At 44.6% G+C, this 25,666-nt stretch overlaps 9 protein-coding genes across 13 annotated transcripts; 5 read left to right on the top strand and 4 right to left on the bottom strand.

The window, feature by feature from the left end:
* The first annotated feature begins 127 nt into the window (after nucleotides 1-127).
* Nucleotides 128-1,482, top strand: PGAP3 (Per1-like protein PGAP3). The gene is made up of 4 exons (XM_017169126.3): nucleotides 128-352; nucleotides 415-731; nucleotides 795-1,261; nucleotides 1,321-1,482. The coding sequence occupies exons 1-4, from the start codon at nucleotides 214-216 to the stop codon at nucleotides 1,391-1,393; spliced, it is 996 nt and encodes a 331-aa protein (XP_017024615.1). The 5' UTR covers nucleotides 128-213; the 3' UTR covers nucleotides 1,394-1,482.
* On the bottom strand, nucleotides 1,434-2,305 carry LOC108076341 (peptidyl-prolyl cis-trans isomerase H). The gene is made up of 2 exons (XM_017169128.3): nucleotides 2,017-2,305; nucleotides 1,434-1,958 (listed from the first exon to the last, which is right to left on the bottom strand). The coding sequence occupies exons 1-2, from the start codon at nucleotides 2,098-2,100 to the stop codon at nucleotides 1,491-1,493; spliced, it is 552 nt and encodes a 183-aa protein (XP_017024617.1). The 5' UTR covers nucleotides 2,101-2,305; the 3' UTR covers nucleotides 1,434-1,490.
* On the top strand, nucleotides 2,218-18,899 carry Rpp25 (ribonuclease P protein subunit Rpp25). The gene is made up of 5 exons (XM_017169127.2): nucleotides 2,218-2,307; nucleotides 17,992-18,109; nucleotides 18,169-18,350; nucleotides 18,411-18,527; nucleotides 18,579-18,899. Exons 2-5 carry the CDS (start codon nucleotides 18,002-18,004, stop codon nucleotides 18,781-18,783), a joined length of 612 nt encoding a protein of 203 aa, XP_017024616.1. The 5' UTR covers nucleotides 2,218-2,307; nucleotides 17,992-18,001; the 3' UTR covers nucleotides 18,784-18,899.
* Nucleotides 3,089-6,405, bottom strand: Tdc1 (Tyrosine decarboxylase 1). 2 transcript variants are annotated; one of them, XM_017169125.2, is made up of 3 exons: nucleotides 6,097-6,405; nucleotides 4,041-5,145; nucleotides 3,089-3,955 (listed from the first exon to the last, which is right to left on the bottom strand). In XM_017169125.2, the coding sequence occupies exons 1-3, from the start codon at nucleotides 6,224-6,226 to the stop codon at nucleotides 3,391-3,393; spliced, it is 1,800 nt and encodes a 599-aa protein (XP_017024614.1). In that variant the 5' UTR covers nucleotides 6,227-6,405; the 3' UTR covers nucleotides 3,089-3,390. The 2 variants fall into 2 exon arrangements, with proteins under 2 accessions (XP_017024614.1, XP_070140589.1); XM_070284488.1 differs by lacking the exon at nucleotides 6,097-6,405 and having other exon boundaries at nucleotides 4,041-5,379.
* LOC108076343 (uncharacterized) lies at nucleotides 9,380-10,952 on the top strand. The gene is made up of 2 exons (XM_017169129.3): nucleotides 9,380-9,493; nucleotides 9,553-10,952. Exons 1-2 carry the CDS (start codon nucleotides 9,477-9,479, stop codon nucleotides 10,463-10,465), a joined length of 930 nt encoding a protein of 309 aa, XP_017024618.1. The 5' UTR covers nucleotides 9,380-9,476; the 3' UTR covers nucleotides 10,466-10,952.
* Tdc2 (Tyrosine decarboxylase 2) lies at nucleotides 10,952-16,778 on the bottom strand. Of its 2 annotated transcripts, none has more exons than XM_070284064.1 (9): nucleotides 16,559-16,778; nucleotides 16,197-16,502; nucleotides 14,557-14,756; nucleotides 14,193-14,500; nucleotides 13,640-14,074; nucleotides 13,360-13,574; nucleotides 12,907-13,033; nucleotides 11,453-11,961; nucleotides 10,952-11,313 (listed from the first exon to the last, which is right to left on the bottom strand). In XM_070284064.1, exons 3-9 carry the CDS (start codon nucleotides 14,684-14,686, stop codon nucleotides 11,115-11,117), a joined length of 1,923 nt encoding a protein of 640 aa, XP_070140165.1. In that variant the 5' UTR covers nucleotides 14,687-14,756; nucleotides 16,197-16,502; nucleotides 16,559-16,778; the 3' UTR covers nucleotides 10,952-11,114. The 2 variants fall into 2 exon arrangements, with proteins under 2 accessions (XP_070140165.1, XP_017024613.1); XM_017169124.3 differs by having other exon boundaries at nucleotides 16,555-16,778.
* Nucleotides 18,900-19,433: 534 nt separating the features above from the next.
* LOC108076494 (FAD-dependent oxidoreductase domain-containing protein 1) lies at nucleotides 19,434-21,533 on the top strand. The gene is made up of 2 exons (XM_017169385.1): nucleotides 19,434-19,649; nucleotides 20,269-21,533. Exons 1-2 carry the CDS (start codon nucleotides 19,434-19,436, stop codon nucleotides 21,376-21,378), a joined length of 1,326 nt encoding a protein of 441 aa, XP_017024874.1. The 3' UTR covers nucleotides 21,379-21,533.
* Nucleotides 21,534-21,627: 94 nt separating this feature from the next.
* On the bottom strand, nucleotides 21,628-25,349 carry Mob4 (MOB kinase activator 4). 3 transcript variants are annotated; one of them, XM_070284533.1, is made up of 4 exons: nucleotides 24,738-25,349; nucleotides 22,696-22,922; nucleotides 22,252-22,625; nucleotides 21,628-22,193 (listed from the first exon to the last, which is right to left on the bottom strand). In XM_070284533.1, exons 2-4 carry the CDS (start codon nucleotides 22,753-22,755, stop codon nucleotides 21,941-21,943), a joined length of 687 nt encoding a protein of 228 aa, XP_070140634.1. In that variant the 5' UTR covers nucleotides 22,756-22,922; nucleotides 24,738-25,349; the 3' UTR covers nucleotides 21,628-21,940. The 3 variants fall into 3 exon arrangements, with proteins under 3 accessions (XP_070140634.1, XP_017024875.1, XP_017024876.1); XM_017169386.3 differs by lacking the exon at nucleotides 24,738-25,349 and having other exon boundaries at nucleotides 22,696-22,999; XM_017169387.3 differs by lacking the exon at nucleotides 24,738-25,349 and having other exon boundaries at nucleotides 21,628-22,178.
* Nucleotides 23,098-25,459, top strand: Rab2 (RAS oncogene family member Rab2). Its single transcript, XM_017169119.3, has 4 exons — nucleotides 23,098-23,275; nucleotides 23,853-24,012; nucleotides 24,083-24,419; nucleotides 24,482-25,459. The coding sequence occupies exons 1-4, from the start codon at nucleotides 23,230-23,232 to the stop codon at nucleotides 24,578-24,580; spliced, it is 642 nt and encodes a 213-aa protein (XP_017024608.1). The 5' UTR covers nucleotides 23,098-23,229; the 3' UTR covers nucleotides 24,581-25,459.
* The last annotated feature ends 207 nt before the right edge of the window (nucleotides 25,460-25,666 follow it).

A 25,666-nucleotide genomic window follows, 5' to 3' on the forward strand; every position in this document is an offset into this window, starting at 1 on the left:
GTTGTTCACATCAAATTTAATTTTGAACGCATTGCCAAACTGAAAAACAGCGAAATATTATAAGACACGTCGAGTGGCTAGCAAGTGGGTAGCTCTCGATATCGATAGTGCTATCGAATGAAGTAATCGAAGTAGCACTGAATCAAGCAATGTTTACAAAATATTACAGGTAGATGCGAAGTCAGAGCACCTAAAATGTAATTAGTTTTTAACATGTCTAGTCGTGAATTAAGTGCAATACTTCTGCTCCTTGGAGCAGCGTTGATAACAGTGTGTCATGCCTCCAACGGCGACCGCACACAGTTTTTTCACAACTGCCGGCAGAACTGCGAGCGAACGAACTGCTCGGCAGGTAAGCATGTAACTGCTATCACTTGTTATCCACCTGATAAGAATGCCGTGCTTGAATTATAGATGGACTCGAGATCCAGGAGCAGGCAGTGAAGTTCTACAAGCAGTCAGTCTTCGACCGACTCTTCCAATGGAGCTGCGCCGACGAGTGCCAATATGGCTGTATGTGGAGGACAGTGTTCGCCTTCTTTGAACGGGGATGGCCCATTCCGCAGTTCTACGGCAAGTGGCCTTTCCTGCGCTTGATGGGCATGCAGGAACCAGCCTCTGTGCTGTTCTCGGCGCTTAACTTTGCCGTGCACCTGCGCATGCTGCGCAAATTCCGACGGGAAGTGCGTCCGGACAGTCCTTGCTATATGCTAACCCATATATTTGGAGTGGTATGTCTGGTTGAATGGCACCTTTAATATTTAACATTCTAATGTGAGTGTCTTGGCTCACAGACAAGCCTTAATGGTTGGGTGTGGTCAGCCATCTTCCATACGAGAGATTTCCCCCTGACCGAGCTGCTGGACTACGCCTTTGCCTACTCCATTATCCTGTGCTCCTTGTACGTCATGGTGATGCGAATGCTGCACCGCTACTCGCTGTTTCTGCGCGGAGTGATCTCCCTGGCCTTTCTGTCCTACTATATTAACTACTTTGCTTACCTGAGCGTGGGAAAGTTCAGCTACTCGTTTAATATGATGGTAAATATTGCCACGGGCGTAATCTCGGCCGCTGGCTGGTTTGTGTGGTGCCATTTCGTGCGCAAACGCAGGCCCTACTTCAAGAGAATCCTGCGCTTCTATGTTCTAATGGCGATGGCTATGGGTCTCGAGCTGCTGGACTTCCCGCCAATACTTTGGATCTTTGATGCACACGCTCTGTGGCACTTGGCCACAGTTCCGCTGGCATCTCTCTACTACGAGTGGGTACTATAAGAGGGTACTTCCAGAATTTTTTAATCATGTTTTGTTCTCCTTTTAGTTTCATGATTGAGGACTGTCGAACTCTGCGACAGGAGAAGGCGGCGGCTGGCGGATACCCGTACTACAACTAGGTTAATTTTAGGCCAACCCAATTCTAATGTACTCGCTTCGTTCCAAAAAACACATCTTAGAATCTTTATTACAAAACTTTATGCTACAATTTCCACGCTACATTTGCCCGCACTGCGAAATCGTCACCGGCAGCTTGGGCTTGTTGTTGGGTCCCGTGGGCACGTTTTCGATCTTTCGCATGATCAGCAGGCCGTCCAGGACACGGCCGAAGACTACGTGCTTTCCGTCCAGGAAGTTGCACTTGGCGCACGTGATAAAGAATTGGCAGCCGTTTGTCTCCTTGCCACTGTTCGCCATGGACAGCAGTCCGGGCGAGTCGTGCTTCAGGGTGAAGTTCTCGTCCCCGAATGTGTTGCCGTAAATACTAGTCACGCCGGTGCCGTCGCCCTGCACAAAGTCACCGCCCTGTATCATAAAATCCTTGATCACCCGATGGAAGCTGGCGCCTTTGTAGCCAATTGGCACGCCATCCGGCCGGTACTCTCCTGTGCAAAATTGCCGAAAGTTTTCTGCGGTGCGCGGCACCGTGTCCGCAAACAGTTCGAATATCATCCGGCCTATCTCCTGCAACCCAAAAGAGGTTAAACCGTGCATGTGAGTGCCCGAGGCTGTGGCTGCTTACCGTTGTGCCCACTGCTATGTCGAAGAACACGACGGGGTTGTTGGAGCTGCGAAGCTGCGACTGTATTTGATTCCAGTTCGGCATTTCAACTTTTCTCTTAACTTTTAACAATAATAAATAGCGCCGGCAAATTTTTGTTTACGTTTTAAGCGATGAATACCGATAGATCGAGTAGGCGGCTATCGATAGTAACAGAAACCGGTAGAATCGATAAAACCATATGTGAAGCGTGTTTGTTTTGGTTAAATTATTACACTTTTGTTTGTTCCTGGCTATTTGCTTGTGTAAAAGGTAAGTCCGATTTTATTATCCTATTGACAAGTCCGCAAAGTTCAAGTCTCAATTGACTGCGATAATTTACATAAAAGCACATTGTCGTGTGTTTATTTTTAAGAGACAAAAACACGTGAATATTATTCACTAAGTAATACTATACAACGAGAAAACATAGCATTTGTGTGGTTTAAAAAACTACCTTTTTTTAAATAGTTAACAATAATTGGCCCTTGCCATTTCACTGTGGACTGTCTGCTCTGTTTTTCGCCATACATTTTTGTTGGTGGCGATCTACGTAGTGACGAAGAATACCAAGAGTGCGCAAGCCAAGTTGTTGGGGGCCTGTGCATTTGCCACCCAATTTCTAGATCTCAATACGCGTCTACTATACTTAAATCATTCTAATTAGACTCTCCGTTTAAAAGGGATATACAATAAACTACAATTTGCCTGCCTTTTCCAAATAAGTTAGAGGCGGAATCGTTACTTTTATCTCACCTCGTTAAGAGGTGTTTTTGTTTGAACTATGAAATATGCAAATATTTATAAAGACGTTGGGAAGATGCGGGCTCAAGGCTATTGGACCTTGTGCGTCTGTCTTTTAAATTATAGCACAGAGATTTTGGTACAAGGTACAAACGATTTTCAATTCGGTTTACCATGTAAATATACCAGTTGTATTATTATTATGTGTATAATTTTCATTATATAGAAAGCTATTTAATAATTTACTTATGTAAAGGAGCAAGAAAGTCGGTCGCACCCCCCCCCCCCATTAAAAAACTTATAATTTTGTTTCGTTGTTTTGTTTTACAGAAAACTTGCATAACAAATGCCAAAAAATGTTTATAAATAAGTGCTTTTGTTCATGATAGTAGGATCTATCTTAGCTACAAAGTATTAGCAATGAATGAGGCTTTGATTAAATTAGATGAAGTTCAGCAAAAACTTAGACCCTAAATGCATAAATAGATGTACTTAAATTCAACTTGAGCAATGTTTGTTAGTCGGTAGACATTAGGTACAGGCCTCATTTCAGCTCAAAATTAATACTAGCTAGAGGTAAATCCGCGAAATCCGTCCCTTTCGACTTGGCGCTCAGTTACTCCCCTCATCTGTGTCCACGTCGGAGATGTTTTTCAATTTCGTGCATCCATTTTTGTTGGGGCTACTGATGGCGCCGTTGCTTCCATTGTTGGTGTTCCTATCGTTCTCATCTGCCGCCTGCTGGAAGTTCTCCTGCAGGGTCTTGGGATCCACCACTAAAATTGGTGTACATCCGTCCATGAGGTGCTCGCTCTGGCTCTGATACTGCTCCCGCGAGATGCTGCGCGTAAAGGAGAATCGCAGGGACTTGGTCCTGGTTAGCTTCTTCTTAATTGGTGGTTTGCCGGCCACAGGAGCCATGGGCTCCGAGCTTGTCCGCTCTGTGCCCTCGGGCGTTGTGGGTACGGAACTTGACTCCAGCTGGTGGTCTCGCAGTATCTCCTCCGCGAAGCATTTTATTTGGCTCCAGGCATCTAGGATGTCCTTTTCCGTGGCGTGCTCATAGGTGACGCAGAAGCGGATAACGTAGCGTCCATTAAACTTGGCCGGAGTCATGTGCATCTTGCCCGAGTGGTTGATCTGGGCCAATAGCATGTGATTGGGCTCGTCGCCAGTTCTGTGAAGGAAAGCGTAAAGTAATTATTTGAATGCTCTTAAAACTTTAAATTAGAAGTCATCGAGTTTTTGACTTCCTGACTTACCGCATTCTGAAGCAGACCAGGCCCAGGTGGACATCGTTTCGGACCTCGAAACGCTCATCCTTGCGTACCAGCATCTCGAATTTCTTGGCCAGCGCCATGTGGTTGCGGATATATTCCTGCAGGCCTTTAATGCCGTACGTCCGGAACACGAACCACAGCTTCAGGGCCCGGAAGCGGCGGCTCAGTGGAATGCCGTAGTGGCGGTAGTCCACGCCGTTCAAGTGCTCGTGTCTAAGGTACAGCGGATTGACGTTGAGTGCACTCTTAAGGGTCATCACATCCCGCACCCACAATGCAGAGGCGTCGAAGTTTGTCAGCAGCAGCTTGTTGGGGTTAGTGTTGAATGAGTCTGCGTACTCCAGGCCAGCCGAAAAGACCCTCATCTCCGGGAGGATGAACGAGTTGCCCGCATAGGCGCCGTCCACATGCAGCCATATGCTGGACACCTGGCGGCACACTTTGCCAATCTCCGTGATGTCGTCAAAGGCACAACCGCCGGTGGTGCCCACTGTGGCCACCACGAAGAAGGGCGTTAGGCCGGCGTTCACATCGTTTTGAATGGCTTGACGCAGCAGGTCCACGCGCATGCGCCCGTGCTCATCGGCGTCTATGATGCGCAGCTTGACCAGCGCCATTTTGGTGGCCTTCTCCACGGAGGAGTGTGCCTCGCGGCTGGCGTAGGCAATTAGGCTGGGCAGAAAGACACTGTCGTGGACACTGGTCTGACCCTTCAGCTCGCTGATGGCTCGGGCGCGTGCAGTAATCAGGGAGACTAAAACGCATTCGGAGGCAGATCCTTGAAGGGCGCCGCCGCCAGTGCTGCCAGGCGCATCAGACACAAATGCCTTGGGCAGGCCGAGGGCTTTGGCATACCAGTTCATCACGATCGTCTCCAACTCCGCGGCCGCAGGACAGCTAGCCCAGCTAAAGCCTATGGAACCAATGGCGCTGCTCAGCATATCGCCAAGTACGGAGGGAAAGGAGTTGCCCGACGGGAAGTAGGCAAAGAATTTGGGGTGGTTCCAGTGCACCACGCCCGGCATGATCTTCTGCTCGAAATCCTCGAGCACGTCCTTGAACGACTCCGGCGACTGGGGAGCGTCCGCTGAAAGATAAACAGGCCAGCAGCCGATTAGTGGGTGCGCCTTAAATATTTCTTTTATCACCCATAAATTTGGGCAGTATTTATGGCTAGTCTGTTGTTTTTGGCAGTGAGTAGAAAGATCAACAAGTAAGTCTATACGCAAGGTGTGTGTTTGCGTATGCATAATTAATTGATTTGTTTAGTTGAACTCTCGGGACTGCGGCGTCCGTCCGTCCGTCCATTCGGGGTGTAAATATTTAACTTAGCCTACTGTGTGCCGAGGAATTCGCCAGAAATTCACCAGCAAAACGTTGCTCTCCTCAGCCTGCCAACTTCACCGATCTTGGATCTGCGGAGACGGCCACCGAGTGCGCCCCAATTATGCCAGGCCCCCGCCCACGCCGCCTCATTGCGGCACTCGAAACCGTGGGCTTGGGGATTTTCGAATAGTTTATATTCGCACATTATTCACATGACTCTTCGAGCGGTGAGCAAAACAATTAGTCAACATGATTTAACAACTTTTCTGAGAGGCTTTGATTTGCTTGTTGCCTTCACTTGGCCTGGCTTTCTTTGAATATGTGTACATAAATACATTCATTTGTACATGTTTTGTGCGAACAGAAATATTTTCAGATATTCATTGCTAATTTGTTTGGGCATAGTTAACAATTAGCATATACAATTTATCACTAGTGCTATAATTAAACATTCTTCTTCTGGGTTGAAATAAAGTCTACAAAAGTCTAAAGTTTTGAGTGGAAGAAGGGCACTTTGGACACTATCAGTTCAGCTAAGCTAAAAATATCAAAGCCACATTTGCGTGCTAATTTAAAACTTACTAATTAACTTGATAATATTTTTATTTAACTTTGAAAAAGCATGTAATAATAAGCTAGGAGTTTCCATTTCTTCTCTGTTAAATACATTTTCCCTATATTTTTGATAGATGTTTCTTTCTATTTCTCTCACCTGGTAGTAATTTCTTTAGGTAACCCGGATCCAAGGTGGGCGCCACATCACGCTCTTCGATGTTGGTGCCATATTGGCATATATAATCGATCACTTCCTTGCCGTATTTGCGAAACTCTTCAACATTCATTTTTTGTTATTAACACTTCTCGCTTGTCTTGTTGTTTATCTCAAACGCTTGTTCCTTTTCGTTTTATATAGTATACACGATATGGTGGGGGGTCTAACACACAGCGCAAACCAACGATTATATTTCGATCACTGTTTTAATCCGTTAACGCGTACCGCTCGCTTGCTGCAGCTTCAGTTTCCTTGACGCGAATGACTTGTCCACTACCCTTGGCATTCGTTTTTATATGGAAAAAGTCCGATCGGCGAGCACTCGCGAACTCTCTCTTGGCGCGAGGCCCTCTCCGGTGGCTCTCGCAGCACCTGCTGGGTGTTTTGGGTATTGACGTTGCCCGTCTCGTGATCACGCTCAAATTACTACCCGGAGACTCGAACTTCGCCTCCATCGAGATCGGCTGGGAAACCCGCTTCGATCATTATGCCCACTCCTCTCGGCTAGCTCGGCACGGGCCCAGTGTGAAAAAGTCCCTACTTAGAAAGGGTTTTAATTATAAGGTGAGAAAAATTCCATTTCAGATGTGATTTGGGAATTATCAATAATAATAGCTTCTAGTGTCGAGTGTTAGGTCTAATTTGTGTAAAATCTTTACTGATGAAGTCTTCCCTGCGATGCCATCGTTAATTGTTATGACATTTAAATTGGTTTTGAGCGTGTTTCCCAAACTTTTTGGCTTGCCGAACCTGAATTAAATTTTTTTTTGCGTTTGGCTTTTCGGGGAATTTTTTGGGGCTAATAGAAAACGTTGGACACTTGATAAGTCCGGCTCGAGCAAAGATCGTGTGTAAAGAGAACAAACTTGTTTCCCCCTAATCTCTCAAAGAAGAACCAAAACTTTCCAGCCGCTGAGGCCATCAATGGGGGAACCACTTAAAGTACTCTAACAAAAAACTGGCAAGCAATTGTCCAAATATTGACCGAATCCGTTAACAGCGATCGGGATGCACGGATGACGAATACCTGGCAACAGCTCTGGCTTGTGACGTAGCTTTGCGAAAAACGCCCATTGTTTTACGGAATCTCCTGCTGGGTGAAACATGAAAACAAAAATAACAAATAGGAAATAATCTCTGGCAAATGAATTTTCACCCATTTATTTTGAGTGGGCGTGGGGGCTGCTAATGGGTGTGTGTGTGGGAATGGGTGGTGGCCGAGCACGTATGAATGAATGGTTCTGTTAGCCAGAGGCTCCCCCGTAACTTGACGTCTTGCTAATTACTGCACTTATCTAACTGTGCCCTATAATGATCTGGCGATGGTTAGCATCGACCTTGAGATTTTTCTTTTGTTTTTCTCTGGTTACTCAAAATTCTAGTTACACTGCTTAGCCAAAAATATTCCTTTAAAGGTGTTATCCCTGACTTTCAGTGCTAAATTACAGGATCAAAAAACCTTTAAAAACGAAAGACCGGTCTAAATAGATGTGATGTTGATCCAGAATATACTTCATACTTTTTAGGGGCATTGCAAACTTCGGACTTAATTTAGTATACCCTGAAAAGGTACCAAAATAAGCACATAAAACCTTTAATTATATTTAAATTAATTACTTAAATTTGGAATAATTCGAATAATTTTTCTAATTAAATCTCTTTCGTTTAATTAACCCACTCTGACTACTGTGCCTGGGGCCTGGAGCAAGGTTTGGCGAACCTCGCTGAGTCACTCGGCGCACGCGCCGCCTTGAAGAGACTCTCAGGCGGAGCAGAGTCCGCGGCGTAAGACAGAGATAGAGATCGGAGATTGCGGGCCTGAGAACGCCTCTACACCATGACTTGACGTGTTTTTCTGCTCCTCTTTAGTGGCCGAGCTTCGCCTAAACTTTCATTCACAGTGCCAGCCACCGCAGGTGACGTCGTGCGTCTAAATATAAATTCGTATTCAGTTTACGCGGTCACACTTCAAAAGTGCTCGAGGGCCGTTGCCATCATCCATCGAATCCACCGAATCCATCCGCCTTCTACGCTGTCTCTGCTGGTTCATCAGTTTCCTCTGCGGCTCTGGGTGTCGTACGTGCGATTGGGAATGTTTCTGTTGAGTTATGGAAGTTGGCACTGCCAAACACCAAAATAAAACTCCTACAGTCGAACTTCGCTATGCCCCAATTTGGTTTTTTATCTAAACATACGAAAAAGGATCAAATGAAATGTCCCTGCTCCTGGGACAGTAATTTTCGGATAAAAATTTAAGGTAATATGCATTTTCCCTTTACAAATCATAAGAATTCTTTTGTCATATAAATCTTTCTTTGACTTTAGCCCATTAAAGTCACTTTAAGTGCTTTGACTGTGGTGGGTCTTCTCTCAAAATTTGCAATAATTATGGCAAGACACGCGCTTGACAACAGCTGGCGGATATTGCATATGAAGATTTCGTGATCCCTTCTACATTTATTTTTGTTTATTTATGCGGTTTCGTCTCTATTTCGTTTTGGCCAAATCATACGTTTGGCATTTCATTCATTCTGGCATTCGGCTTAGCATGCTAAATGACTTTGTCTCCGCCATTTGAATTCAGATTTAATAATGGCGGCAGTTGATTGATGTATTTCGCGGAAGGTGTCAAAGATGTCGTTAACTGATTCTTTTTATTGGCGCCAGTGGCATAATATTAGGTTTATTTAGCTTGTGAACCAGCCGGTTTTGAATTTCATGATATAGCGTAAAGGAAGGGATTTAGCTTTTTTAGGGTAAGTTATTTTTAGTGAAACTTCTGCGAATCTCATTTAATGTTATCACATTTGTTAATGACTTTGATTCTTATAAAATACACTTACACTTATTTATGAGTCGTACGCAGAAAAAAATCTTTTATAAATAGCCTGAATTCAATACGAACCGGTTTTAACTGGATTATCTTGGATAACCTTAACCCAAGCCAAGTAATGTCGGGAATTGTAGTCGTTTTTTATATCAAAACAATCATTTTCGATTGCTTAAATTTGCAGTTCTTTGTGAAAAATATGTTGAGATAAGTAAAATTGAAGTTATTATACAATATTGTTTCTTAACATGTCCTTGGCAACATTTGTTTTTATTTCTGTTTTTAAGTTTTTTGACAAATTCGAGCATAATTAACCAAGTGAATTAGCCACGTTCAAGTTCCTTAAATTTTTTCCCAATGCTTTGGGTATTGGGTATCTCACTGTCGGTCCTACTTTTTAGAAATCCATACCTTCAAATCTACGTAGGCCTGTCACATAATATAAATCAAGGTATTTTGGTGTATATTTTATACAAATTTACAAACAGCCATGTTTATATTGTTCTGGTAAAAGTTCCCGACCTGCAACAAGACATCTTCCCCTAATGCCAAAAATCCTTCTCCAGGTTTATCTTGGTTCTCAGTTCCTTGGATGCCATTTTGGTCAATGCTAAGGCGAAGGAGAGGGAAAAGATTGCTGTTGACCCGACCTACGATTACAACGGAATCGTGAGGAATATGATTAGATCTTGGGAGGCGCCAGTTGTGTATCTCAGAGGTCGCGGCTTCTTGCCCAGTGACTACCAGGATACATCGAAAATCAAACCTAGTCTGGATGCTTTGATGCAGCGGCTGGAAGCGAATAACCATGCTCATGAAGGAATACGCACAAGAAATATTAATGGTGTATCAAAAGCAAAGAAAGCCTTTGGGTGGGAGCAGCTGCAGGCCTTGAGTAGCAAGTTCAAGAGCAAGCCAGATGATCGGGATGGAAAACAGTTGCCGGAAAAGCAGATGAATGCCAATGTGGCGCCTGCGGTGAAACCCAATGAGCCGTCATCGAAAAGATACGATATTATATTGCAACGAATGATTGAAAAGACGAGGCCAAACCCAGGGCGGCAGCCCTCGGTTAGTTTTCAATCTGCCAAAGCATTAGCTCCGACAAATGATAATCCTGGGACATCGGCTTCGGTCAGTTTGAATTCGAATGGGCCGCTCAGCTTTTTGCCTAATCCAATTGATAAATCAGAAATGAATATGCAAAAATCTAATCCACCGGAGGCCCAAGAAACCAATGTTAAAGAAGTAACACTTGACCTTAAACTAGGCTTGGCACCCACATTTCTGAACTGGGACATGAAAAACGGACGACTCAATCATTACTCACCCAGCGAAAAGGAGGCCTACCTGAATAAGTTGCTAAATGCCTACCGGAAGAAGCTAAACTCGAAGGAGACCAGAAACCCTTCCGAGAACCCACTGGAAGCTGCCGAACTCACACGTTTGTATCCCAAAATCTATGGAATTCATCGATGAATCATAAACCATTTGGCACATTAATTATGGCTATTTCCTTTCCCCATGACGATACCAAGTAATCCGACGTCATATCCATGGCATCATCCAAGATATACATGCTTTTGTTCCCGTTTGTTTACCCCAAAGGAAATATCAAAGAAATCACAGGATTTGGCTGTTTACCATGAATCCGTTTATACTTTGTTGATTCTAAAACCAAATGAATTAGTTGGTGTTGTGTTCATTTGGCGGCCACATGCTATAACAAATATAAAGCCCCTAACATCTTTATGGATGACAAAGTGAGACAATGAAATGTTCAGGGAAACAAAAATGAAAGAAGTCTTGATAATCTATAATACGTATACATGAAATATAGATTAAACAAAATACTAAATACACTTTAATTTACAGGTCATACATACCTATATCTTGACCTATTTAGACCTTAACAAGTATCAGTTTATTTGGAAATAATATTCATTGCATTGCATACAACGAGAAAGTTTTATTCGTTCGATATTGCTGTCACAGATCTTAAAGGATAAGTAATACATTGCATTGTAGATTGGTCTAGAATTCAACTAGGCACCTCGGATAAGAAGGTGCTAATACTGTGTGCTATATATGCATAAGCCTGTATCTATAGACTGTTGTGTGAATATAATTAGTTGGGATTTTCCCTTGTGGCGGATGTCTTGCGCACGACCATAGGCGATCTCCGGGGCGATCGCTGCTCCTGCTGCTGTTGCTGGTGCTGCTGCACATTCACGTAGTCCAACTCATTTTCCGGCGAGGGTGAAGAGCCGGCTCCGGAATTACGTCGCGACGATGACGGCCGCACGTTGGTGTCCAAATGTCGGAAACTGAAGTCGTGGGGAAAGTTAATAAGCTTCAAAGTGTAAGGATTAAATGTATCTTAAGTCCCAAGTCAGCAGAAATTCATGAATTGATATATACAACTTATGAAAATACATAATTCAAAAGTGTTTTTTATAAACTCACCGCAATGAGACATTGTTTCCCTTCTCCTCGTTGTTGCTATTGAAGAGGAAAGCTAGCGGCCAGGAAATCCATGAATTGTGGTCCACCGAGCTCTGGGTTCGGATAATGGGAGCACTGCCGCGGCTCACCACCGGCGAGGGCAGCTCCATGGACAGCTTCGGAGTGCCGGCCTTGTTGATGGCCGGATTGTAAATCTTCGGATCGCTGACCATTCGCACGAAGAAGGAGCGCTTCTGGGCCAGTGTGTCCTGCTTCTTGCGGTTCATGATCTCAGAGAGCTCGTCGTGCTGCTCCTTCTCCAGCAGCTCGTTGGCAAAGTCCACGATAATATCCCAGGCATAGTCGATGTCCTCGGCTGTTGCGTTCTGGGCAACGGCACAGAAACGGATGATGTAGCGATCGTTTACGCTGGCGGGCACCATGTGCAACTTGCCGGACTCGTTGATGATGCTCAGGAGTTTCTCGTTGAGCTTGTCGCTGCCTTTCAGACGAAAGCAAACCAGGCCCAGCTAACGTTATTGAACAAAGGGTTTTTTTTGAGTTGGGGTGATTTTCTGGGAATTAAAATGCTAAATGAAATAATAATAACAATAACTAACTCTAGTCCTTGTATCCCGCAGAAAGCTTTAACTCCTTAATAGAATTGAACAATGTAAGCCACTCATTCGACTTGAAAAGTGGGAGTTAGGAGAGCCTATAACCCTAAAAGTGCTAGTCATTATACAATTATATATACAAATAATTAAGCGCGACTGAAACGACACACCTGTACTGTTAGAAACAGCAGTAGTCAAGTCTACCTCCATCTTAAAATACCTTTGAAATCACTGCCTTATTTATGTCTATTTGGCATTCAAAGACGCTTCAAAAAAATTGATAAAAATCAGCATTTTTTCGGACTCTGCTCAAACGTGATCTTCCAGAGATCCGCTACCGATCACTCAATTAGGTTGAGCACGCTCACGCTGGCGATAGCTGGCAACATCTGTCAGTGGCTGACGCGATGAATCATTTGTGCCTGTCTCTAAACGATTTTCTATGGCAATTATGCCAAAATACTTGCCAATTACCACAGAAAGGGGGGGACTACTTATTTTTTTCGTGAATTTTGAATACGGAATTCGGCGTGTAGTTGCGAACGTTTGATTTGCTGACCGGCTGGGTGTGAACAAGTTCACGTCTTGCCCTCGAAACAGTGTTTGGGCAGCGTTATTTGCGTCACTCGCAAATCAATTTCCCAATTGGAGTTGGACAATGGACAACACACACTCACACACCCACCCAAAATCGCATCAATGAAAATCCCACACTCGCGGTGGGTCCGGTGGCTTATACAAAAGAGTTTTGAACTCTAAGCATGATTAATTACTGGACAAAATCAAATTGGTAGGGTCTGTAAATCGGAAAATAAAAGAGAAATGAAAAGAAACGAAAGTAGAGCCAAACTCACTTACCTTGACTTGGTTACAGATCTCGAAGCGCTTATCTTTGAGCACCAGCTCCTCGAACCGCTTGGCCAGCTTGATATGATGACGTATGTAGTGCTGCAGCCCGGAGATTCCATAACTACGCAGCACGAACCTAGAAAGATACTTTTTGGTCAGAAAGAAACGCAAAAACTGTCTCTGTTTTGTAAAGTCTATGGAGTAGAGTTGCCAATTAGCAATTATCAATTCCTTGTTTGCTTATGTCATAAGTCTTTGCTGTGGACCCATCTCATTTCGCGGATGGCTGGAGCATGGAAAAGTTTTGTTTTTACAACTAAATCGCAAGCAAATATGACAGTACATGCTCTTCGCCACATACTCCAGGCCAATCCAAAACAATTCACTTTTCGACAATAGTCAACATGCCATTCACACTTGACTTTCGAGGGTCTTTCGGGCCACAGTACACAGTACACATACCACAGCTTCAGCGAACGAAATCGCCGGCTGAGTGGAACTCCCCAATGACGATAGTCGATGGCCGCATCCGAGTAGCCGTGCTTGAGGTACAGCGGATCCACCACCAGGGCTGATGTCAGGCGGATGCGGTCCCGCACCCACAGTGTTGAGCAGTCAAAATTGGTCAGCAGCCATTTGTTGGGATTCGTGTTGAATGAGTCGGCGTATTCGATGCCCTGTGGATGAGGTCGGGTCAGAGGAGGAGGGGCTTTGAGATGCTTGGAAGCTGGGCTGGTGTCACCTTCAGGAGCGGCTTCAGCTCGGGGCAGATAAAGCTGTTGCCCGCATAGGCGGCGTCCACGTGCAGCCAGACGCCAGGGAAGCGTTGCAATTGCTTGCCAATCTCCGGCAGGTTGTCGAAGGCACAGGAGCCAGTGGTGCCCAGTGTGGTGGAGACGAAGAACGGCACCAGGCCCTGCAGCTCGTCCTCCTCCATGGCCTCGTAGATCGTCTGGCCGCGCAGGCTTGCATTCTCGTCGGGTTCCAGGATGCGCAGCTTCACGAAGCAAATCATGGCAGCCTTCTCCACGCAGCTGTGCGCCTCTTTGGAGCAGTAAGCCATCAGTTTGGACAGCAAGTGGCCTTCCTCCACGAACGGGTGCTGGGCCTTGAGCCTCTTTAGAGCCTGAGCCCTCGCTGCCAGCATCGTGACCAGTACGCACTCCGAGGCAGAAGTCTATTGTGAAAGTATCAGAGAAAAAGAAATTGCTGAAAATGAATTACCTATTCTTCCCCGTCCACTGAATTTCGTGTTTCTCAGCACATAAGTTACGAATATTTTTCTCTGCCTTTACCTGAATGACCCCACCGCCGGTACTGCCTTCTTTAAGGGCCAGAAAATGGTCCGGTAGGCCGATGGCCTTACCCAGCCAGTCCAGTACGATGGTCTCCAGTTCGGTACAGGCAGGACTGGCCGCCCAGGAGAACCCAATGCAGCCTATTCCATCACCTAGCATATCGCCCAAGATGGAGGGAAATGAGTTTCCCGCCGGAAAATACGCATGAAAACGTGGATGCTGCCAGTGCGTCACGCCAGGCATGATTTTGTCCTCCACATCGCTCATGATCTGGTCCCAGTCCTCCGGTTCTTGTGGAGCTTCAGCTGTGGGAGAGTTCCAAGGGTCAGGCACACTCTGGGATTGTGATTGTCCTGCTTACATGGCAACAGATGCCTCAGATAGCCCGGCTCTACGCTGGGCGTGACCCGGCGGTCGTTCAGCGTCTCCAGATAGTTGCAGATGTACTCAACCATTTCCATGCCACGTTTCCGGAATTCGGTGCTGTCCATGCTTGATCAGTGTCTCACTTTTAACTGGCTCGTGTTGTGAGTTTATTTATATTTTCGATTATCCGCACGTCTTAATATTGCAAAATTTTTAAAAATGAATCAATGAATCAGACAAAACTGAGATAATATATAAAAACAACCATATTTCCATTGATATATTAACAATAAATATTAATCTTGCAAATTCTCTGCTCTTTCCTTAAATAAAAACTCTTACTTGAATGCTGTCTAATTGGATATGATAATAACTTAAAATCTTGTAAAAGCAAATCGTTTGTGTAGTCTTGTGAAATGTATCCAAAAGCTAAATCATGTCAGAGTGCTATTATGAACCGATATGTAACAAAAAAACGGATGTAAACACTACAAACTCCACTCAAAAAGTGCGTTATAAGCCTTCTTTTAACCTTCGTTTTTTGTCTGAACTCAGTCGTCATTATTTTATATAGTTACTTAGCTGGTTTTGTACTCCTGATTGCGGGGTTTTCTCTTACAAACTTAAAAATTTCAACGGAAGGACTTTTACTAACAAATTCGGTCACTGAATGTTTATCACGCACTTGGGTAATATAATAATATATTTTAGACCCCGCGACTTCTTCCGTTTTACCAGTAATTTATTCCTGTGATTCGTTAAATTTGACAAAAACAATTCCGCTTAAATTTGACGTTAAATATGATTTGACGTCACTCTTTTTAGATTACTTTATTTGTGCACAACGTTGTTTTATTTATTTAATTATTTTGGTATTATTCATAGAATTAAAAATGTTATTTTAAAATCATTTAAAAAGAAATTGATATTTAAAGAGGAAACAAAATGATGGCAGTTAAAAGAAGTTGATTGAAGTATACCTATATTGGTAAATTAATTGAAAAGTTATAAAACAAAATACAACAGAATACTTATATTTGGTTTCAAATGTATTGCTAATTTTTTATATTTTTTGTTTTATTTAAAAACACCACTTGATTTTATTAACGCAGATTACTTTAACACTCAGGATATTGTCACAATTTCTTTTTTGGTTTACTTATATACATTTTTTAAGTTTCATTGTATTTCTTAATTACACTCCAAATTTTAGATTTTTATTTAAATCTTTAAAATCTTGTTTTATTTTCTGTTAATTTTTCCAAAAATTAACTGAATTGATTACATTAGACTTCCATGGTTGAATTTGGTCAGTGAAAAGTGTATAATTTTAACGTTTTATTCTTTTGCTATTTATACAATCTTATTTGCCGTGCTGTGTTTTGTTTATGGTTTTTTAGGCTCACTGATTACGCTTTACATTGAACTTGATGTTTCAAACTGGTGCTATTTTTAATTTATTTTAGCTCGACTGCGCGTTAGTCCAAATTTGTGGTGTTCCTTAATTTTCCTTGGCATAAACATAATTAATTTTGTTTGTAATTAAACTGCGGTTCCTTTGGCATGTTTTATGACTTTATAAAATACACAAACCACAAAAAGTTCACGAATAAGCAGACCTGCCTGGGCACTTACTTGAAGCTTGGAAAAATTATTCTGGGCGTTTTTGTACTCCGAACACGCGATGGTGAACCGTTGGTCGCGGCCTGCGAAACCTAACTGATCCTGGCTCTGCGGTTTGCCGAAGAGCTAAGCTCGGTTGCGGCTGGCGGCTGCTGTGGCTCCTCCTCCTCGGCTCTGGCATGTCTAATGAATGCATACTTCAGTTGCCTGGGGAAAACGGGGGTGCTTGGTGCGATTGGGAGGGAGAATAATGGAATTTTTGCGACGCTTCATTCATACATAGCTCAGAAAAGGGGATGGGTTGCGAGTCCTTCGTCTCTGTGCGTGAAGATATGCAAAAGGGAAAAGAATTGGGAAGCAAGGAGCATACGTACGTATACTTGATATGGCGAATTGAATTTTCAACTGTTAAATGCCCGAGCAGATCTAATTTGCTATTAAAATAAAACTCAATTCGACCCCGGGTGTGGGGTAATACAAAGTACGTGTTGTCATAAACACTCAACAAATTACAACACACTGACAGGACAGCAGCCCCGGCATCACACTTGTCCTCGGGGTGCGAAGCGTTTTATTAATAACTTCCGCACCAAATTGAATTATTGTTCAGAGCGTACTTGATAGGAATGGCGGCGATGTCAGATGATAATGACGATGCCAATGGGTCGTTGTCAATGGGTCGGCCAGGACAGATCCGAGGAGCAGGAGGAGCAGAAATAGAAGGAATTCAACGCATTCCTTTCGGAACATTCCGGCCCATTTTCCCTTTCCATCTCGGTGTCCTTTCTTTTTGCCAGCTGCACTGGGCCATAGAATTGTCTGGGACACGTGGCTCCATGTACTTGTCGTCATCATCCCACACACCCACACAGAGAGCAAAACGATTTCTCCTCGTTTTTCGCTTTTTTTTCTCGCTGAAGGAAAGTTCATTAATAAACTTTCGTTGTTGCTGTCGAATTCAGCTGCAGCCTGGTAGCCTCCTCCTCTGCCTCCTGTAACTGGCGGTCTCAGCCTCAACAAGTGGCATCATGCTTCTGTGGTTATCATCCCTCGGTGGCCTCCTTTGCCTCCGACACCAGCAGGATTTTATTTGACGGAAAATTGCTGGGAGGAAGCGCCTGCAGCCGCGTTCATTTAATTGCTCTAGGAATGGTTTTTTTATTGACTTTTACTTGAACTCCTCTTCAAAATGCATTTAGTGAAGGCAAGGGCAGCATTGGTCATGTCAGACGTTGTGTCTTAGAAAAGGGGAACATGGATTTGTTGGACAAGCAAACATTTTTAAATTTAATCAAGCTTGAAATTAGTTTTGAAGTATTATTTACAAATGCTTAAAGCATGGGTATTTCAGAGGTTAAGCCACTTTAGAGACCTTTTTCTTAGTTTATTTATGTGATTTTAGAATAATTAAAAGAAGCATAAAATTAGGAAATTTTTAAAGTTCCTTAAATTTTTCCTAAAAAACCAAAAAATTTTAAAAATTCCAGATATTTCCCTCTTTTCAGAGTGTTCACTATCTTCATTTGTGCCCATAGAGCTGGCTTTTTCTGCGGCTTGTCTTTTCCTGGTCTGTCCTTGATCTCTCTTGGCCCATAAACCAAGCAATTATTCAATTTGCACGAACCGTGACCGGTACATAACTGCTCCGGACAGTTTACGTTGAGTGGTTTGGTTGGCTGTTGGTTTGGTAGTTGAGATTGTGGTCCAGCAGGGACTTTTTTCTAGGTTCCCCTCGCATTCAAGGTTATTGCCCAAGGGCTTCAAGAGATTGTATTTCTAATAGCTTCTTCAACAATCTTATTTGCAGACTCTGCAAAATGATGCACTATCGCAAGGCCCAGAACGTTGAACAGGAGTTGAGCAAAGGCGATTTGCCATTCGAGGACTGTCTGCCCAAGCCACCAAATGATTTCCTGTGGATGCATGTACCTAAGTTCCACCGTTCCATCCGGTTATCTTTGCTAAAGAATTTCCATATCTGCAGGTTAAAGGCGGCACCAAGGTGAGCAATGTGATTGATTTCGCGCAGGCAGCCCTCAACAAAAACGAGCACAGGTGCGTGGTGTGGAGCGGATCGGGCGGTGGGGTGGTCAAGACCATATCCTGCGCCGAAGTACTAAAGCGCAGCCATCCCCTTTACCAGGTGACCCGCATGGCCTACACAAGGTGAGGAGCTTGTAAACATCGTAATGGTGTCGTGACAATTATTATTACACTTTAATAAAGCGTGGAGGAGCACTGGAAGCCACAGATGGATGGCCTCGAGGAGATCATTGTCAACCGCCAGATTCCCACCCTGCACATACTCATGAGCCTGGACGAACTGCCGGACAGTATAGAGGGGTGAGTCGTAATACAAGTCTAGATTGCTGAAATCTTTTACTCTTCTAACAGCCTGCAGAAACCCAACACAGCCACCGACTTCTGGGAGGGCAATGAGACTCATCCGAACAGTCAACCCCGGCAAAAGCAACAGCAACAACCATCGTCAGCTGGCGGTCACCAAAAGAAGCGCCACAGATCCGGACGTACTAAAGGCGGGCAGCCAGCAAAACAGGCGGCGGAAGAGAAGCAACCTTCTGGCAATGGTCAAGGTTGAGATAAATATGACCTGGATCTTAATTTACCAAACGTACACCTACTATAATAATAAAACCCCCAAAACGTTTCGCCCTTTGTAAGGATATGCAAATAAAACTTGCTGTTATCACAAAAGATTTTGGCATTAAAGCAATTAGGGGCATTTGAAGATTAGTGCTGCGGAGATAAGTGGGGGCTTTCGTGATTCTCTTTTATATATTTGTATAGTACAAATACTTACAGTAATTTCTCTTTGAGGAGATAACTTTTAATCGGTTTTAAAGTTCGTTCTAAACGAAGCTTAATTTAATTTGTATTTATTTTCTTGTGATAATCTTATCATATTTCTATTATTGGAAAGATTTTATAAAATTAGATAGTTTGGTCAAGCATTATATTCAATTTTAAAAGCTTAGTCCAAACTTATCACCGCTAAAAAAAGAATCCTTTTCGCAACTGTTTTTTTTTCACTCGTTCACAGACTTACCTTCCGAAATACATAATAATGCATTGCCTTTAGGAAGCTTCCACTGTAATTCTAGTTCTGTTTGCTGTGCACACAAAACACTTACGGCAGGCTGCACAAATCTAATCTGTTTGGCTCCGTTGCCGCTTATCACCGATTTAGAATCCGCACACGAACGAACAGCCCCCAGGTTAGTGTGAATAATGATGCGCCTGGGACAAGTTCTTCGATCGCGTGCCCTGCGTCAAATCCGTTGCCTGAGTGGTGGCAAGTCTCACGGCGACGTTCTACCCCAGAGCTGCGATGTCCTCATTATAGGCGGGGGCGGTATGGGCGCCTCGTCCGCCTTCTGGCTCAAGTCAAGGACACAGCAGTTGGGAAGGAAGCTCAATGTGCTGGTGGTGGAGCGAGATGCTGGAGTAAGTGAAACTTAAAGCCGATAAATACTAATAGAAATATAGGAAACTGTGTGATTAACAAGATCCCTCTCTATCAGTCAGAAGCTTCAAAAGCAGTAAAGGAATCGTTTCCGACCCTATAAATCATATATATTCTTGATCAGCATTAACAGGCGCGTCTTTCTAGCCATTTCGGAAAGAAATCAAAAATTTTAAATTTTTTCAAAATTTGATAAGGGGTTACATCGTTAAAATTCTCAAAAACTGGCAAAAATTTTGATATCCTAAAATTTAAAATTCAGCATGCAGATTTTTTAACCTAGAAAAAACTAGCATAGAAAAGCTTTCCGAACTGAAATTAATGTATTTTTGGCAGAGTTAGGATCGATTTTTGATTCGATGCCATGATCCCCAATGGCAAATTTCGGCTTCCCGAAGTTTCCTTTCTTGTTGATCATATGTTTTAGATTATATTACTAGGCGAGTAAACAAAGTTATTCTATCTATTCAAACTGAATCATTATTATATATATTTCATATAGATATCAAAAGATCTTTAAGAATATAAATGAAAAATAATTTAACTTTCTTTTTATTAAACAAATCTTCAGCAACTTGGACAATTTGTTTTCTTTTTCAGTACACCAGCGCATCCACGGTGCTCTCGGTGGGCGGAGTTCGCCAGCAGTTTTCCCTGGCCGAGAATATCGAGATGTCGCTTTTTGGCTACAACTTTGTTGTGAATGGACAGAAGCACCTGGGAGATGTTGATCTCTGCTACCAACCAAACGGCTATCTGATCCTAGCTTCTGCCAAGGGAGCACATGTACTGGCCCAGAACTCCAAGCTGCAGAACGAATTGGGGGCTCGCAACGAGCTCCTCGGTCCCGAAGCTCTGCGCCGCCGATTCCCTTGGCTGTCTACGGAGGACATCGAGCTGGGCTGCCATGGAATCGATAAGGAGGGATGGTTCGATCCCTGGGCCCTGCTGATGGGCTATAAGAAAAAGGCCCGCGCCCTGGGTGCTCACTTCTCCAACGGCGAGGTGGTTGGCTTTGAGTGGAATGCCTCCGGAGCTCTGTCCGCTGCCGTGGTTGATGTTGGCGACGGAGTACAGCGCCCTGTGAAGTTTGACACCTGTGTCCTGGCTGCGGGACCTCATTCGGGCCAGGTTGCTCGGCTGGCGAACATTGGTGATCCGGAGGCGACAACAAGTTCCTTGAGGGTGGCCCTTCCAGTGGAGCCCCGCAAGCGGTATGTGTATGTGTTCAGTACTCAAGGTCGGAATTGCCCAGGGGTGGCCACACCCCTGACCGTTGACCCTGATGGCACCTATTTCCGACGGGACGGTCTCTGTGGAAACTTTCTCTGCGGTCGCAGTCCCAGCGACGAGGAGGAGCCCGAGTGCGATACCCTGGACGTGGATCACGGCTACTTCGAAACGGATGTCTGGCCCACACTGGCGAACCGAGTGCCGGCCTTCGAGTCCGTGAAAATCCAGAGCAGCTGGGCGGGCTACTACGATCACAATACATTCGACGCGAACGGCATAATCGGCCGACATCCTCACTACTCCAATCTCTTCATAGCAGCCGGCTTCAGCGGCCATGGAATACAGCAGACTCCGGCCGTGGGCAGGGCCATTTCCGAGTTGATCCTCGACGGCAAGTTTAGCACAATTGATTTGTCTCGCCTCGGTTTCGAGCGCCTGGTCAACAAGCAGCCCATGTTCGAGGTGAACATCGTCTGAGGAACGCATTCTTCTCCTGCAACCAGAATCTATTGCGTTTTATAGAGCACTAAGCAGTCGCAGTTATCGTGTGTATGTACTTGTTTTATTGCAATTTTCATTTGTATATATGTATAGTAATTTGTGTATAGTAAAGTTCACGTTTTAGTCACGTACAGCTTTGTTGGTGTTGTTTTGGCTGCAAGTCGTCAGGGGGTAGGGTTTTGGGTCTGGGGGTACTGGTCTGAGTTCGGCCACAAAAGTCGTGAGTCTGTCTACATATAATTTATTTTAAATTAAGAATTAAACATAATCGTAATATAACTTTACGGAATAATAGCGGACTTAAGACCAGATCTAGGCGAGCGGGATGAAGAGGGCCGTCTATCTGGATCTGCCTTGCGTAGCATCTAAACATACAAGATCTGCTTTTGTATTTGAGTTGGGTTCGCTCTGTCCGTGTCTCTTCTGTCGGGGTGAGCCAATAAACAAATCTGTAAGCTAATTTGGTAAATATAAATAAATGTGTGTGTTGAATGGGCGCGACTATGCTGGAGTTATCCATGCCAACTGATGACTGATCCTAGGCTTCGCTCTCGCCGGGTGCCGCGTTCTCGCCCACGTTGATAGGCACGATCAGATTCTCCTTCGACATCAGACTGTATTTGGTCACGAAATGCGTAAATCGGTGGCATAGATACGTTTCGGTCTCGAACTCGTCGAAAATACGACGATGGTGAAAGTAGGCGTGCGAGAAAATGCGATACACGCGCCGGCACACAGAGCCCAGCTTGGTCACCGACGACTCCTTGATGGACACCCTGTGGGAGGAGACACTTCACTCATTATGTGGCTAGTCCCAGCTGGTCCCGTAGCCCAGGTCCGCGTACATACCTGCTCGGAAAGTATTTGTTGCTGTTGAGCAGACAGGCGGCCCCGTCCAACGTGTGGCGAGTATAGTCGATGGCCGGACACTCCTTGGGCGTCTTGTGGGCGGCGCACAGGAATATCCATTGGTCGGTGGCCGTCATCTGCGTGCATGTGGACGGCGAGCACTCCTTCTGCAGACGCACGGCTAGGCCATTCAGCTCCATGCAGAACTGGCGCAGATGCTCGTACTTCCATACCCCCTCGTCCTGGGCCTCGGGCATGGTCAGGATGAGCTCCACGTTGCTCGGGTCCCGCTTGATCAGTTGCTGGATGTACTGCTGCACCGCCAGCGTGCTGTCCATCTCCTCCAGGGGCTCATCGGGCCAGCGACAGAAGTCCTACAACACCGAAAGGGAGATTTACCGTCAGCGGGAGGGTTCGAACTCCTCCACTTCTGCTGCAGCTTACCTTGGATTTGGTGCCTGGCCGGTTCCTACGCAATATGGTCGAGCCGTCAGCCATCTTCATGTTTCACCTTGCTCGGAGCCGCGATGATCCACAACGCCTATGCCTGTGCCTGTGCCCACGCCTTGCACAAGAAACTCGCTGGCTAACGCCGATTTCGACGGAAACACAATAATATCCTGCCCGACTGCAATGCCCGGATCTGGGCTCCCTAACTGTCCTTTACAACGCTGAAAGGGATTTATTGATTAACGTTTGTCCAAAAAAAACTTTGCTTTGTGCGAAAAACAGCGTGACCGTGCGCGGACTGTTAAAAAACCTATAGGTCGATTTATTTATCGATAGACCGATATCATCGGGCAATTAGTATTTCGCCCAGCCCTGGTTGTCTCCAGACCGAGAGCTGGCCACACTGACCGTAGCCAGTCATCATAAATACGAACAGATTGGAAAAGTTACAAGAATTGCGTATTAGCTGTAATATTACGATATCTTAGATTGAGAGAGATTTGCAAGCGCCACCCACTAAGCTGCAACATGTCCTACGCATACTTGTTCAAATACATCATCATCGGCGACACAGGTGAGTTTTGGCTGGGGCTACTTGGACTGGGAACCTTTCCAAATCGAGTTGCCAAAAGCTTGCCATTGTCCCACAAATGAGCCGTAATTAGACAACAAAACAAAGGCGATCGAACGCGCAATACCCGCAGCTCGTGGCCAGTTTGACAAAGTCCACTGAAAGCTGGAGTCTTGGGGCGCACAAACAGGCACCCGAGAGTGGGAGCAGCCGAAGGAAAAATCAATAATACCATAACAACGCATACAGGCGAACGTTTACGGACTCCGCAGAGAGGGGGTTGGGGATGGGCCCACACAGTAAAACCCTGCTGCTGAGTCAGCCAACCACCCCCCAGTGATACTAGTGGAGAGATTCTGGCAAAAGTCAACACCCCCGCCCCGAGGATTTGGGGGCCTTATCAGCATGCAGCTTTTCGGGCAGCTAACAGCTGCTGGCTGCTGCTCATCCTGCTGCGCCGCGGGCTACGGATGCGTGACAACCATTACAGTGGCCCAGTGGAAACCCGGCTGCTGCAGTCCGGAGAAAGTTTCCCTCGTTTGCCAATTAACTAATTAACTGTTCGTTGTTGTTTCCTCAGGCGTGGGAAAATCGTGTCTGCTGCTGCAGTTCACGGACAAGCGCTTCCAGCCAGTGCACGATCTGACCATCGGCGTGGAGTTTGGAGCACGCATGATCACCATCGACGGCAAACAGATCAAGCTTCAGATCTGGGACACGGCTGGCCAGGAGGCCTTCAGGTGAGCAGCGCACACCCCAAAAAAAAAAAGCACCTCAGTTATGTAATCCTTGGAATTTGTGACATTGCAGATCCATCACACGCTCCTACTATCGGGGGGCAGCCGGGGCGCTGCTAGTATACGACATCACGCGGCGGGAGACCTTCAACCACCTGACCACCTGGCTGGAGGATGCACGCCAGCATTCCAACTCCAATATGGTGATCATGCTGATCGGCAACAAGAGCGATCTGGACTCGAGGCGCGAGGTAAAGAAGGAGGAGGGCGAGGCTTTCGCCCGCGAGCATGGACTGGTCTTCATGGAGACGTCGGCGCGCACGGCGGCCAACGTGGAGGAGGCGTTCATCAACACCGCCAAAGAGATTTACGAGAAGATCCAGGAAGGAGTCTTCGACATCAACAATGAGGTGAGTTGATGTGCTACGCGGCGGATAGACTTCACATTATTCTGACCTGATTGTATTCGCAGGCAAACGGCATTAAGATTGGCCAGCAGCACTCGCCCACAAATCCATCGTTGCCAGGCGCCGGAGGAGCCGCCGGGGCAGCCAACAGTGGCTGCTGCTAGGAGTAAGCTACAGATGCCCGACTGCAGCTTTGGGATAGACGTAGCCGCTTCTGTAAAAGCTCCTTTATAGTGACTAACTAATAGAAGGTGACCGACCGATTTCTCGTTTTTGATTTCGATTTCAACAATAACTAATCACGTAAACATAGCAACTTACCAGTAAACTAGCAAGCGAACACTAAGCGTAATGTTAAATCCATAAAGAACCGGCGGCAACTGCAACAAACTGTATTCAGAAACTGAAGCGATCGAACCCGAGAAATAAACCCAAGACCTACAACATTTGTGTACTATATGTGAATGTGTTGTGCGTGATTTCTAAATTTTACAAACCCTATCGAGTCATATATAACAGTTTTATGTATGTATTTTGTGTATATTGAAATTAGTTTGCTAGTTACTTTGTGCAAAGACCGTTGGTTACATGTACACTGGGATCTTGACAAAATGATGTGTAATATATAAACAATACTTGAAATATGTGAATTTTCATTGTGATTTGTTTTCAATGCTGCTTACGTTGGGTATCTGCTCCTGCTTCTTTATATTTATACATAACAAGTATGCATAATTTTACGTTTTCCCTTTCTCAACGCATTTTTGCCCCCCCGTCTTTAATATAGAAATAAATGGGATTACATAATTTACACATTCGAAATGCATCAACAGAGGATACATACACGTAAATGCTGCGATTCAATGATCAATTTAGTATTTTACAAAGTTTATATATTAAATTAAATTAACACGAAAGCTAAGACAAAACGAAAGATACAACTGTAAACGCAAATCAAATTATTTATAATATTTGTATTTGCTAAAACACAATGCAGAATAATAAATAAACATACAATATACATACATATATTACAAAGGAAATGCTTATCGTTTTAATCCTTGGAAAAAATTCTGTTAAACCATTAAAAGAGGTTGCTGATCATCCTTACCTTTTCCAGTTAGCACTTTTGAAAAATTTCTTTATATTTTCGAAATTCCCTTGGTTAGGTCGCTGTTATACAATCAGATAAGATACAAATATTATATTTCTTGATTTATAAATAACCGAATTATTGCAAATCCGTCGAA

This window comes from Drosophila kikkawai, chromosome 2R (genome assembly GCF_030179895.1).
Source record: "Drosophila kikkawai strain 14028-0561.14 chromosome 2R, DkikHiC1v2, whole genome shotgun sequence".
Lineage (NCBI taxonomy): Eukaryota > Metazoa > Arthropoda > Insecta > Diptera > Drosophilidae > Drosophila > Drosophila kikkawai.

Coding starts and splice junctions, on each gene's coding strand:
- PGAP3 (XM_017169126.3), top strand. CDS start 214: ATGTCTAGTCGTGAATTAAGTGCAATACTTCTGCTCCTTGGAGCAGCG. Junction 353..414: donor GCGAACGAACTGCTCGGCAG/GTAAGCATGTAA, acceptor CTTGAATTATAG/ATGGACTCGAGATCCAGGAG. Junction 1,262..1,320: donor CTGGCATCTCTCTACTACGA/GTGGGTACTATA, acceptor TTCTCCTTTTAG/TTTCATGATTGAGGACTGTC.
- LOC108076341 (XM_017169128.3), bottom strand. CDS start 2,100: ATGCCGAACTGGAATCAAATACAGTCGCAGCTTCGCAGCTCCAACAAC. Junction 1,959..2,016: donor ACATAGCAGTGGGCACAACG/GTAAGCAGCCAC, acceptor TTTGGGTTGCAG/GAGATAGGCCGGATGATATT.
- Tdc1 (XM_070284488.1), bottom strand. CDS start 5,308: ATGCATACGCAAACACACACCTTGCGTATAGACTTACTTGTTGATCTT. Junction 3,956..4,040: donor CTGGTCTGCTTCAGAATGCG/GTAAGTCAGGAA, acceptor TTTCCTTCACAG/AACTGGCGACGAGCCCAATC.
- Tdc2 (XM_070284064.1), bottom strand. CDS start 14,686: ATGGACAGCACCGAATTCCGGAAACGTGGCATGGAAATGGTTGAGTAC. Junction 13,575..13,639: donor AGCTGAAGCCGCTCCTGAAG/GTGACACCAGCC, acceptor CCTCATCCACAG/GGCATCGAATACGCCGACTC. Junction 13,034..13,359: donor TTTCGTTCGCTGAAGCTGTG/GTATGTGTACTG, acceptor GTATCTTTCTAG/GTTCGTGCTGCGTAGTTATG.
- Rpp25 (XM_017169127.2), top strand. CDS start 18,002: ATGATGCACTATCGCAAGGCCCAGAACGTTGAACAGGAGTTGAGCAAA. Junction 18,351..18,410: donor ACCCGCATGGCCTACACAAG/GTGAGGAGCTTG, acceptor ACTTTAATAAAG/CGTGGAGGAGCACTGGAAGC. Junction 18,528..18,578: donor CTGCCGGACAGTATAGAGGG/GTGAGTCGTAAT, acceptor CTCTTCTAACAG/CCTGCAGAAACCCAACACAG.
- LOC108076494 (XM_017169385.1), top strand. CDS start 19,434: ATGATGCGCCTGGGACAAGTTCTTCGATCGCGTGCCCTGCGTCAAATC. Junction 19,650..20,268: donor TGGTGGAGCGAGATGCTGGA/GTAAGTGAAACT, acceptor TTTCTTTTTCAG/TACACCAGCGCATCCACGGT.
- Mob4 (XM_070284533.1), bottom strand. CDS start 22,755: ATGAAGATGGCTGACGGCTCGACCATATTGCGTAGGAACCGGCCAGGC. Junction 22,626..22,695: donor GGCCAGGCACCAAATCCAAG/GTAAGCTGCAGC, acceptor TCGGTGTTGTAG/GACTTCTGTCGCTGGCCCGA. Junction 22,194..22,251: donor AACAAATACTTTCCGAGCAG/GTATGTACGCGG, acceptor TAATGAGTGAAG/TGTCTCCTCCCACAGGGTGT.
- Rab2 (XM_017169119.3), top strand. CDS start 23,230: ATGTCCTACGCATACTTGTTCAAATACATCATCATCGGCGACACAG. Junction 23,276..23,852: donor CATCATCATCGGCGACACAG/GTGAGTTTTGGC, acceptor TTGTTTCCTCAG/GCGTGGGAAAATCGTGTCTG. Junction 24,013..24,082: donor GCTGGCCAGGAGGCCTTCAG/GTGAGCAGCGCA, acceptor GTGACATTGCAG/ATCCATCACACGCTCCTACT.